General features: G+C 43.7%; 1 protein-coding gene across 1 annotated transcript in view; it reads left to right on the top strand.

Moving 5' to 3' along the window:
* The window catches only part of KCNK1 (potassium two pore domain channel subfamily K member 1), a 36,123-nt gene extending 33,097 nt beyond the window's left edge, over positions 1–3,026 (top strand). Inside the window, exon 3 of the mRNA XM_050893891.1 lies at positions 124–3,026. Within this exon, the coding sequence (XP_050749848.1) occupies positions 124–383 (260 nt within the window). The 3' untranslated portion in view covers positions 384–3,026. The remainder of the gene's footprint in view (positions 1–123) is intronic.
* The last annotated feature ends 10,089 nt before the right edge of the window (positions 3,027–13,115 follow it).

Raw genomic sequence — 13,115 nt, 5'->3', positions numbered from 1 at the left:
ATTAACATACTATTCAGAGATGACAGGGGTGGGACAAGTTACAGGGTTAAAACTGTTCCAGCCCCACTTAATTTGCTAATAATTAAAACACCTTTTTTTTTTTTTTTTTTTTTTTTAACCCAGGTTATCTATTGCTGGGCCTTATCGCAATGTTGGTGGTTCTCGAGACTTTCTGTGAACTCCATGAGCTCAAAAAGTTTAGGAAGTTGTTTTATGTGAAGAAGGACAAGGAAGAGGACCAAGTGCATATAATGGAACATGACCAGCTCTCCTTCTCTTCCATCTCAGACCAAGCAGCCTCCATGAAAGACGATCAGAAGGCAAACGAGCCTTTTGTGACTTCCCAGTCTCCAACTTCCAATGACAGCTCTCTAAACAATTAATACAGGGGTAGCCATACCGTTGTTTTGGTGCATTTATGCTACTTACCGTAAGAAATAGAATGCCTCAGATTTTTTTTTCCTGAAAATATAAAAGCTGGAAGACTGTGCTACTTTAATAAGGGTTCATCACTTCTGATGTAGAAAAGACTTCTGGGAAAAATGTGGGAGCCACCCTAGGAATAGGGAAAAAATGTAGGATGTGGCTGGGAACATTAGGCCATTTTGCTTGAGGGATAAGGAGTTAGGTGTACCACTTTCAGAGGTGCCAGAGAGAAAGGCTTGCACAAGCAACTTCATCCAACATCTTTAGGAGAGTAGGCCTTCACTGACATCCAGTTCATTTAGTTGCACGCCCATCTTGCAACTGGGTGACATAGCAAATTTTGGGATGTGCACTTTTGATTGTCAGAAGTGTAGTCCCAGATTTAATCTAAACACACCAAATATCTTAATCTGGAAAACATTTCCAGAGCATTCTCCATAGATCTGCTGGAGTGGGGGAGTATCTAGATGATCCCTCTATTACCCAGTAACTTGCAGGTGCAAATAATAATTCTAGGAATGAAAAAACAAGTCTCTGGTCCCTCCGTTGCCCATGCCATTTACATTCAAATTTCCTACTTCCTTAAAAGGTCCCCTAATCACAAGAAAAATGTTGTCCTGAAGAGAGTGTGCCTTGAGTCTTCCATGCTGTTTGTCTTTGTATGAAATACTTTTTTGTAAACTCTGAGAGATAGCAAGACCAGTTCGAAGTGCTGGGTAAAATGGGGTTGTAGGGAAGGGAGACAGCTGCATTTCAGTCCTCTGTCCTCTGAAATGGGCAGGAGTGGGTTTTCTTTCCATTCCACATATCTAAAAAAGAGTCAGCATATGCCACGGTTGGCATAGTCGTGTGCTTATGGCATTCTCCTAGTAGATGGTTGGAATCTGCAGCAGAAGGAGGACTCAGCGCTGTTTCTTCCACAGTCCAACCCAGTGCGTGCTCTCTGCTGAGCTGATAGGTAAGTGGAGGAGCAGAAATAGTGTCACCTTTGAACATAGCCCCTTTTTCTTCTTTTGCTTTTCTAACTAGTACTCAGAGCACTTTGGAGGAGAAGGGAATGTTTCAGGGCAAAATAATTTTTCAGTTTTTCATATGGCAAGAAAAAAGGAAAAATGTCACATTTGGTTCGGATGGAACCGAAATTTTTTCCCCTTGGGAAAAGTCACTAAAAAGTCAAGATCTCGCTCAACTTCTGAAGCTGGAACCTCTTTGGCTATAACAGGAGAGGCATTTTAGTCCAGCTACCAGTCACTGTGCTGAATGCAGGGACCTCGGAGTGAATTTCGGTGATCAGGAGATGAGACCTAAGTGGTTGTAGTACTCTCTCTTCTGGCCTTAAGAATCTACGATACGGGAACCTTGATAATGCTTTGCAATGAACAAAAGATCTGGAGCACAAATAGCCATATTAGGACAGCCTCCCACATAGGAATAGTGTAGAGGAGAGCCTTTTCCCTGCAGTGCGAGCATGCCAGATTGCCTGTAATTTGGCTTTTAGTGTTTAGAGCTGAATAATATTTTACTGTAAAAGAAAAAAATGCAGTGTGTCTAGATTTAGCGCACATGGGAAAAATACTTGAAAGTAAATAACCCAAAATATACTGTGTTTGAGCTTAATTATAGCTAGCATCAAACAGATTTTATATCTTTACTGGAAAAACTTACTTTATGGTTAAATCAGCTGCAAGTCTTCAATTAAAATTTATATTTATAGAAAACCAGAGCTAAAGGTTTTGATTGTTTTGGGTTTTATAGATTAGGTGAGAGCATACTGTGTTTGCATGTTCCCAGGAAAGTGGCTATTTTTATACTGCTTAAGTTAACACAGTTCTATTTATAATGAATGTTAACCAATATATATGTACATATATACATAAATATATTTATATACTGTACATATATCATAAATCACCAGAGTTTAACAGACTTAGGAATGGCATTTTAGATAATTTTTTTTCCCTAGGCTTCTCTTTATACAGTCAATAATTGAAAACTATGGCATTAAAATGACACTGACATAAAATTAAGAGTACTGTACTACAAGAAACATTTATACTGGTTTTTTCGGTGGAATTTTATTGACTGTTTTCAGTACCTTAAAATTCAAGTTTTCTTTTAATTTCGGTGTAACATTAAGCTCTAAAGGATATGCACAGATGCTAAATGATATACAAAAGTAATTTTGCAGCGTGTACACAATTGCAAAATGTAGACACGTGAAATGAAAGCACAGAATTCAAAGCAGAAGTGATAAACTAAGCAGTATACTGTGAGGTAGGTGAGTATTTGTTATTTTAAACTTAAATAAAAAGTCTGGCTTATGCCTGCCTGCACTGTGAAGTGGGGATTATTTTCTTTAGTGGTGTGTGTGCGTGCACATACTGTGCAAAAATCCTGTCTGCAGTTGTCAAGATTGTGCATCCTTTAGTTAGCCTTCCTCAACTCAAGGAGGGACCATTAATGGCAGAGTGTGTTACCTAACCTTGTTATTAATTGTAGCTTAGTATTGTGTTGATTATTCCTATAGAAAAAGAGTATTCCAAAGTGTGTTTGTTTTTGTTTCAGATGCTGACTGATTATAGCAAATAAAAAATAGTGGCATAACATTTATCTTGTCTTCATAACCTAACTACTCCAATATTGGAGGAAATCTGAAGAACTGTCATTGCAGGTTATCAGTACCACTGATGAAAATAACAGCCTTCATTTCCTGCAGCTTTTACATCTTCATGTGAAGCCAACACACAAGATCAGAATAGTTAAAACTGGAATCCAGATTAGAAGGAGAAAGATTAGTGTGCAAGAACCTTAGTATAAAGCGCATATCTTTCCTGGAGGCAAACTGCGAAGCGGGTGCATGTAAACCCAAATGGAGAGCATGGGTCATAAAACAACGGTGCTGAAACAAAAGTTGCAAGAGGGAGTTAGAAATGGGAACAAATTACTTGTACAGAGAAGAGAATTGCCCGGGTCCTATCCGCACTCTCCTGTCTTCAATTGATCCAGGCATATATCCAATTAATAGCTTTATGCCCATGCTACAGCTGAGATTTGCCATCTTCTCTTTGTCTTTCAGTCATTAAATATAAATATAAATAAATGTGTTTTATTATTATTTCAAGGGAAAGAACTGGCAGGCCATTCAGTTGTGTTGGGGGAAATAAAATGGAAGAACTCACTTGAGTTTTGATCTTGGAGCTGAGTGACAGCCACGTTTGTCCCTTTGAGAACATGTCCTCTTCCCTAAAAGTTTCTTCCCAAGGTTCAGCAATGGTGCCCAGTGCGGGTGAACACAAGACTTGCTGAAGGTTGAAATGAGTAGTTTTCTAAGTAGGTAACTTTAGAGAGTGGTTTGCAGCTACTACAAAGTTATCTAGTTGGGTGTTTATGGCAGAGTAATTGCATAAGAGCAGCAGTTCTGGATTACATTAAATGCTTGTCTAGCCCAGTATTTTGTCTCTGGCAATGGCCAAGAGCAGACATGTGTGAACTTGTGTAAGGAGAGGGCAAGCATGTAGCAACAGTTCCCCAGAATATTCTCCTAGGTCCCAGCAATGTGCAGTTCTGGATCTATGGTAGTATCTAAGAGGTATGGAAAGTCAGTGTAGGTATGATGTGTAGATGTGCTACACTGATGCGTGTGCTCTCCGTTTTGGTCAGTAAGAGACTGTCCCACACAGGATCAAATGAAGATTAGCTATTACTTTCCCACAAAGCAGTTTCAAGTTAAGTGCTTTGCAGTAACCAGGTGGGGCAGCACTAACACTGTGACTGCGTGGGATGGTCTCTTGAAAAAGGGAAGAAAGGCAGGGGAAGGCCTTCTACACGCTGTTATTTGGACATTGCTGTCCTCTGGGTAGATAGGAACGTACACAGAACCTGTTTGCTGATGCTAGATCTTGCAACTCCACATTACCATTTGCATTGTAAATAGTATTCAGAAATGTACTGAGATGAACCATAAGTTGCTATAAACATTACTGCCCTAATGTTATTCCATTATTATTCATTCTTCTAGATTCTGCTTTCTACTGAAGCAAAGTAAAGTTACTATAACTGGAAGCAGTGTTATTCCAGATGTGCACCAGTACAGAAGAATGGGGTTTCTCTTCTCTGCACAAGTAACTGTCATTATTGTAGTGTGTATCAAGAAGCTCCTAGATAGCCAAAAAAAGTGTATATCTTCATGTTGCTTGTTTCAAACAGAAACAGTAATTTTTGAAATCACAGCGACTAGCTCTGCAAATTCACATGCTCGCTAATGCATATTACGTACTTGATGTGTGTCATTTTTAATGCCTACAGTGTCAGTCTCATCACTTCGTAAGTTACCATTCTACTTGCTTTTTATCATGGATTTCTTGTGCCAATTATCTTCAAAGGTCATCACGTTGCCAGTGATTATGACTGCTGTGATGCAGATATTTTGCGGGTGATGATGTGGGTTTGTCAGAGCCGTTGCCTTAGCTGACAAGAAGACTACCTCACGTGTGGCAGTTGGGGCCAAATGATAGATTTAGGTAATGAGGAGGGACAGTGTGGCTGGGAGCAGGTGCATGGGCTGACAGCCAGCGTCAGGACAAAATCATCCTGGCAGACCGCTAAGTGACCACATAGTTTTCACCAGGCTTCGTTGCCTGTCACTAGGAGTAAGAGGAAGATGCTTCCAGAGGAAGGACATTGCCAAAAGTAATCTGAAACAAAGTTCAATGGAATTAACTTTTTCACAATCTGTCTATAGTCTGCAGCTTTCTGTTACTTCAGTTGCACCATATATACTACGAATCAGGAAAATGGTTTGGCATTTCCCCAGTGTAGATGGTCCCTGTGCTCCCTGAAGCAAGTTATGTTCGTCATCATAACAAGTTTTCCTGTATTAAATTCACTGAGTGTTCAGACCCATGAGCAGGAGCGTAAGTCAGTGTCACTGCTGAAACTTTCCAGGGGCAAATGTGGCTCAGGGCACTGCCTGGCACTGGGGCTGCCTCCCTTTTTAGAGTCCAGGCTGTCTGGAAAGAGAAAAGTGAGCCCTTTACCTTAAAAAGTGAGAAACCCACTCTCCTGGGAGGCTCCAGGCTCCCCAAACCCGTTCTGTGCTAATCCCAGAGGTCTTGTAGTCTTGAGCATATAGTATATATGTGCAAGTATCCAGAGCAGCACATAGAACTGCGACTCAGTTTCTCTATGCCTAATTTTTTGAGACTGGTCAGCCCATTCAACCTTCTGAATTTATCTTCCCCATTTAAGAATGTGACTCTCAATATTCACTGACTGTCCCTAAGTGCTCACCAGTACCTAGCTGGGCCACTTCGGCAGGCGGCGAGGGGAAATTAAGAGAACAGAAAGGACGCGTATGCCGTCTGCCCTAAGGAGGAGCAGTGATGGGAATAGGTGAGGGGACAGGTAGTCACTGGGAAAGCTTCATCCCTGCCCATACGTTAACTTTAGCTGCAGCCACCATTAAGTGTACCAGTTTATTTCTAAAACTAGTTCCAACGTCAGGCATAAAAGGACTGTACGATTCACCCGGCTGTGCTCTGTACGTCAGCCAAAGTTCATGCTGCTGGTAACGTAATGACTACAAAAACTAATAGCTCATCTAGAAGAATTAAATTATTTTATTTTTCTTTTTAAGTGCATCTTTGCTGTGCTTCTGGGCATTATTTAGACTGATTTTATTCTGGCCTGCAATGCCACATTATCCTACAACTGTAAAGCTTCTGTCTCTGCCACGCATGGGCAAAATTTAATTAGCATGCTTGCATAAACAGAAGACAGCAAACTAGTATCAGTTTAAATGGGAATTAGCAAATCCTAATTCTGCATTCCTGGGCTGGTTTCCTGATTGTGGGCAAAGATCTGTTAAATTTGTTTAGCGATTGGCAGCTGTGATTGGAGGCACGCTTTCTGAACAGATGCAAAAAATATTGATGTCCACTAATAAAGTACAATATCACCTTTGGGATTAAGTCCCCCAAATGTTTAATTAGCTGCTTTTGCGGATTAATCCTATTTGCATGGGGTAATAAGGCCTTGTTTGAACTTTAGTATGCAAAAATCAAAATCCACACTCCATTTAACTCAAATTCCTACTGCACGTTCAGAGAAAAGAAAAAATCAATACAAAAGCAGAAGATGACCTTGTTTCGTACCCCACCTCCCAGGGAGCTTGACCTGGTACTGCTGACCCACGCTCAGAGCTGAGAAAATCCCCTGGCTGTCCAGGCCCACGCAGAGCGTGGAGGCGGGCAGTCTTTGCCCCAGGAAGGCTTGCGAGCAACATCCCCGGCCTCGAGAAGACGGGGCTGCCCCGGGGAGCGGCGTGGGGAGAGCAGCCTCCCTGGGATGCAGGAGGAGAGACCACAGCTGCTCTGAGGCCGAAGATAAACGGCAAAGACGGCCAGTAAAGGAGGGGACACAGTGGGCCTTGGAGGGGGCAGGGGCAGACAGCCTGCTCCAGCCCCTGGGGAAGGACCCGCGCCTGCTGCAGTGTGAAGGAAGGAGTGAAATAATTTGGTATCGGGATTGTCAAAGGGGGGGGGGGGGGGGGGTGTTGCTTTTTGAAGTTACTTAACTTTTAATCTTCCACACTGAGTTGTGGGGGGCTTTGAAGTGTACTGCAAAGAAACACGGAGAAGTAGGAACTAGTGAATCTGTAAAAATGAGGAGGTGTTGAGAGAAAAGATGCATTTCTGTCTTTTAAAGGCAGAAATGACCCTTGTGATGCTCTTCACTGACGTCTTACAGGATCCAAGACACATTGGCAGTAGCTGTATTAGAACAGATCGGATTTCCAAGTCTGACAGAGACTCTGTCCCAGCTCTCATCCCCTGTCCCAGATGCTAATTACCTTCTCTGTTAAAAATTTCCCATTTCCTTTGTCTGGCTGCACAATTTCTAATGAATTGTTCCAAAAGCAGCATTTCTGTAGGGCTTTGTTATGTTTTTGTCTGCTAGGTGATGGACCACATTACGTTAGCTATCAGCTTGCCCTGAGAAGATGAGCATCCCTCAATGTCCTCTTCAATAGGCGAAGCAGGCTGAGCTCCTCCGGGTGCTGAACGCAAGCATCTTGTCAAAAGCTCAGCTCATTCCTGGTTCAGTTTTTCAACGTGCGCTTTTCAGCGCAGCACTGAAACCAGGGTGCCACACTCCTGCCAGTACCCGGGGTGGTACCTCTGCAGGGGGGTTGGGCTGTGGCCGTGGAGCAGAGAGGGGAGGTGGCTTTAGCCACCATGCCCCCACCACCGTGCTTTCCACCTCCCTGGGGACCCCCAGGTTTCCCTGCATCCCTCTCCTCACCCAGCCCTGTGGGGCACACCTGGTGCCAGAGCTGGGGCTGCAGCACAGGAGGTACTCGTCCGTACCCCTGCTAACCCTGGGGGAGATGCATGGGGACAGGCAAGAGACTGTGGCAGCACCAAGTCCTCTCTGCCCCAGATGGTCCTAAGTGTCTGAAACAGAGACATTGATTTTAAACATGATCTGCTGCACCCTACGAGAGTCAGGAGCTTTGTAACCCACTTCCAGCCCATCTGCCCAGCCTGCTGGGCAGGAGCTGTTTGTGTCTTGTGTTGACCCTCAGGATGTGAGAGGTTGTCAGAGCTCAGAGAAATATGGGCTGACCCACCAGAAGGGGTAGTTACACATTTACTTCAGGCAAATCTCAGAGTACTAATTTTAGGCAATCAGGGTAACTCACCAATCCTCCTGCCCTCCTGGCAGCGCCTCGGACATCAACAAGGTGCTGAGCACACCTCTGAGAGTATAAATGCACCCTTGGTCGGGAGTGAAGCGCCTTGCAGGGAGGGCATTGCAGAGAGAGGGGAGATGTATTTTTATTAACTTCAGGGTACAGCTCAAAAAAAAAAATCATCTGTTGCATTCACTGGAGCTGCTCTAGGGCTGTGCTGTCCCCCTGTGATAGACAGTGCCCCTGTGATGCACATTGGGGACGCTTGTGCTGCGACCCCCTTAGTGAGGTCTGGCTTTGATTAAAATGCAGCTGAGGCTGCAATTTCCTTTTAGAGATGAGGCAAGAGACCTAACTCCAGGATACTGAGGTGGGTAAGGTAATGTCCTGAGTCAGGCACTGAGGACCCACCTCTAAACAATCCAAAAACCTGTGAGTATCTGCCAAGTTACTGGTAATTTTGATGGTGCAAGTATTGCTATCTCATCTTCTCACAAAGGAGGCTAATAAGGTTTATGGTTTTTTCTTTGCATGTTACGCATTGAAAGAAAAACTAATCTCAAAATGTCAATAGTTTTTCCAAAGGTTTTAGTCCTGAATGCCCTTAAACGTGAGTTTGGTGACTAAACAGAATAATGTATTCATATGTACACAGACAGGAGACTGACATTAAATGCTTGAACAAAAATAGATCCACTGGGCAAATAGTTACCCAGGACTTTCTTCCCCAGCTGCAAAATGTAAGCCTGGGTGAAACTCCCAGAGATGATAGCTGGAGCAGAGAAGCAGGAAGAAATGGAAAGCACACAACCCCAGTTCAGCAAGACCCCAGGAAGGTCATTTCGCTACATCCCAAGAAGCAAGAGGATGCGTATGCACCAAACTGACCGAGTGGGACAGCTAACACAACCATTTGCTTCTGCTATTTTTCTACCTGTTTATCACTGTTAGCCTGTAATCCAGGGGGTACCACTCTTCTTGAATGCAATCCAAGTTTATTTTTAGATGATTTTTAGAGGCGTTGCATCAGCAACATGATGGTGTCCTAACGCCATCATGTTGGCAGCTCCATGAGGCGTTCCCTGAGGCCACGTGGTCAATCTAGCCTTTTAATAACCCCTCGCATCTCGTGAGGTGTGAGCTATAAGATCAGTAGAAAACCCGTATGTTGAATGATACAAGGAATTACCACTCCAATTTCAGCCAGTGGTTTTGTACCCCTCTCAAAAGGAACCAAGTTTATTGATTTTATAAACCCTGCTGCTGATGGATCATGGCTCTATCATGCTCTAGAAATGCAGCCAGATTCTTTCCTCTTCATATTTGTGCTACTATTTTACCAGAGATGAAAGTATTGACACACGCAGTTTATCCGAGAATCAGAAGTGTGTACGAGACCTGGGACTTCTCCCTCAAGCCCAAGAGCCCAAATTCAGCTCCTTTATGACAAACTGGTCTCTGAAGGACTATGAGGAAGCAAGAACAGGCAGTGAGCTGGGATATGAATTTCGATTCCTCTCTTGCTTAGATTCAATTCATGTTCTCAGCCCCACGCAGCAGCCACAGTACATGCTCCCATGGGAGCTTAGCAATTTTAATGGAAATTTGGCCTATTTTGCATCCAAACTTTAATGCTGGGCACAAGCCATAGCATTAACAGGTCTTCTTCTATATGATACTGTTTAATCTGAAAGCCCACCTAAATGGATTACAGGAAAATATTTGTGACAGGCTGGGAGGTGCTGGATAAATATTTATCATCTAGAGGGACAAACTCAAAACAAACAGAGACTTAAGCTTCATATCGGCTGTATGTATGTACTAAAGCCACAGCAGAGCTGTATATGTTTTTAACAGGCTTAAGTCTTACTCAGTTATCAGTCCTCTGAGAGGTGCTGCTGTCAAATGGTTTAGTCTAAATACATCCAATGTGTTTAATGGCTGGGCAAGACTGGTTCTGAAGGAGGTTTTGGGTAAACAGCACTCCTGCTGAGGAAAAAAGACTTCATGCCCATTTACACTGCAGATTAGCAGCTGGGAAATATTCCTGGGTAAAAAATATGCACTTTAAGTAACAGCTCCTTTGGTTATGTTTAAACGGGTTGTTACCTCTCGGAGTATTTATATGCAATGTTTTCTATTTGTTGTCACTTAATAGGATTTGGTTCTCCTGTTCTAATAAAACAAGAAAGCCTGGATGAGCATTCAGCTTGGGAAGGGTACAGGCTGAAAGCCCCACTTTACAAATACTCATGGTTTCTGTAGGTAAATTTCCCCCAAATCAGAGGGTCTCTCCCAAACCAGATGTACTGATGTGTGAAAATGTTTGCAGGACTGGACTCAGTCCTCAGTCCAGGTCAGAGGAAAAAGTCCATCGGTTGCAAGGACTTCTCAATTGCAGATGGCAATGTCTTTCTTCACCATGCTCTTTTCTTCAGTTTCATGCTGTCAGCTGCCAAACATGAGTCTCCCCCCATCACATCTAATGCAACTTAAAATTTCATGGAAAAGAGCAAGCAAAATGGTCATGTGGTCTCAGCTGTCCTGGGCCAGTCTGGGGTCGGGAGGGGACACAAACCAGTCAGGTGCCTAAAAGTGGTCTCTCTGTCACTGAGGCTCATCCACACACGTGGACCAACACCCTGTTGCTGCCTGCAATGGCTCTGGTGCCGTAGAGAAGAGTAAAAACCAAAATCAAAATTAACAGCATCAAGCAAGAAAGAGAAAATCTGTCCTGGAGCCTGGGAATGACCAGGCAACTGGCCTAGCAACAGATTGAACAGTTAAATCTAGTGTCACAAATGCATGTGACTAAGTCTGCTTTCAATTGGAATGCTGAATAATACTAAAGGAATTGAAACCCCATCTCTTACACCATCATTTCCAAAACCGAGAATCATCCCCGTGTTCACACAATCTCTTCTGTAACCTAATCCGACGTTATCTTGTAACAGTCAGATACCTTCTCCCAGCATCCCTGTTCAAAGGCTGCTCTGGCACTTTATTTCTTAAAGTTAAATATCTTCTTCTTCTTTCCAACCCAGGAAAGTGGGTTGTACTGATCAGCGTACACCTGATCGATCTTGTAGCAGCTTTTGTCTGAACGGAAATAATTCCTCTCTCTTCCTGTATTTATTGCTCAAATGTAATCCAACCCTCTCTCAGTCTTCTGTTAACACAGCTGCGCAAGACAGGCTATTTAACCTACCCTTAAGAAACAGAGAGAATCACCTCTTGTTTCCGAGTAGCCCTTTTCCCCTTTGTCTGTTTAAAATCATCTTCTTGAAAGGCAGGTGATGAGAAGTGCACACTGACAGCTCAATGAGGCCGTTGCGGTGCCTTAGCCAGCACCAGGGCCTTCCCTGCCACTGTGGAAAACATTTCACCTGACACCTCTTGGATCCGCTGTCACGTCTTCCCCGGCTGCCGAGCGCAGGAAGCTAAGCAGCAGCATATCGTTTTGCAGGGCACCCAGATCACCCTCCTCCCCAGCATCCTTTGATAACATCTCAGCACGTGGCGACAGACCTTCTTCTTTGACCCCAGGTGAATTATGCCACACTTTTTTTTCCATCACATTTCATACTTTTACTAGCCCCAGGGCTACCTAATTCTTCCTACAAAATAATCCAGTCATCCTTTCTAAACACAGGCCTTGTCTTGCACCATAGCCATGAAGGGAAATGGGCTAATTTGCGATTAGAGATACTTCTATGTGCTGGTAACACTCCCACCAATTAATCTTCTTATACTGTCCTTTTCACCCAAGTCCTTATGCTGTTTATAATTCTTGCAGTACATCCCATCTTTACAAACAAATCCTTGTGAGTCACTGCACTAAATTCTTCTGTAGAGATGAGGCCAACCAATCTATGCTATTGACTGGAATAACCTTTTTTGCAGCACTCTCCGTCTGTATGCATTTGTACATAATAACCAGCTATTTCTATGATCACATTTTCTAATTCTTTTCAGTTAGCATGATGGGTTTTGTTATCTGCCTAACTTTACCCCTGCTTATTGAAAAAATGTAACAAAGGAAATGAAAAATACTTGCCATGTGTGCTTGAAAGAAAAAGGAAATGGCTTGATGGATACAGAAACACTGGCTTTATGTATCATGAAATACAAGATCTGACATGGTTTAACCTGTTGGGTGTTTCTTCTTCTTATCCTTCCCTTTCTCCTGGTAAGAGGTGGCCACACAGAGCCTGGGCATGCTGCTCCCCAGGCCAAGAGTGCCTTTTGTTTGCACGACAACTTCCAACAGGTCCCCAAATCCAAATGCCAGTGCTCAAGAGTTAAATGAGACCCCCTGCATAAGAGAAGTGTGGATGAGCAGGTCTCACCTTCCCTTGCCTGTGAGAAGGGACGCTGTCCTGGGCCAGGGCTGGCCGCTGGCCGCCTGCCTTACCATCGCTTGGCAGGCAGGATCGCAGATGGTCCGGAAATCAAACCTCCTTCCACGCCGGCCCATCTCCCTGCCATGGTCATTAATAAAAGCGCTTATGCCCGTTTTCTCAGAAAGGACAAACATATGCTGGCTGACAGCTAACACTGATTCATTTTCCCCCAGTAATTTAAAGTTACCATTTGCTGGCTTTCCAGGTTTGCCAGCGCATCGCAGAATTTGCTTCCCACAGAAGGCGGCTGCAGCTCCCTGTTCGTGCCGCTTTAATCATTTCCTCCTTGGGGTGGGAGATTGTTTGTGTGTTTGTTTGTTTGTTTGTTTAATCATCTCTTGCTCTGTTGTGCCGAGCTCTTTCTCAGTGCCTCGCACTCCCCCACCCTGTTCCAGTGCCTGCTGTTATTCTTGGCATCCGAATCAATGCTAACTGGTATATAATCAGCCTGTGTTTTACCGACCAACATTTGTTCCACTGTCAGCTTTCATTTCAGCTTCTGCTCTGATGCCAGTTACTGTTCTGCTCTCTGGTGTGGAGCTCTGGTTGCTTTGCTGGGTGCTGTACACCACTTTTGGGGCCACTTCTTATTA

Source organism: Gymnogyps californianus, chromosome 3 (assembly GCF_018139145.2).
Source record: "Gymnogyps californianus isolate 813 chromosome 3, ASM1813914v2, whole genome shotgun sequence".
Classification (NCBI taxonomy): Eukaryota; Metazoa; Chordata; class Aves; order Accipitriformes; family Cathartidae; genus Gymnogyps; species Gymnogyps californianus.
The sequence above is the reverse complement of the archived record's forward strand: the minus strand, read 5'-3'. Positions and strand labels throughout refer to the sequence as shown.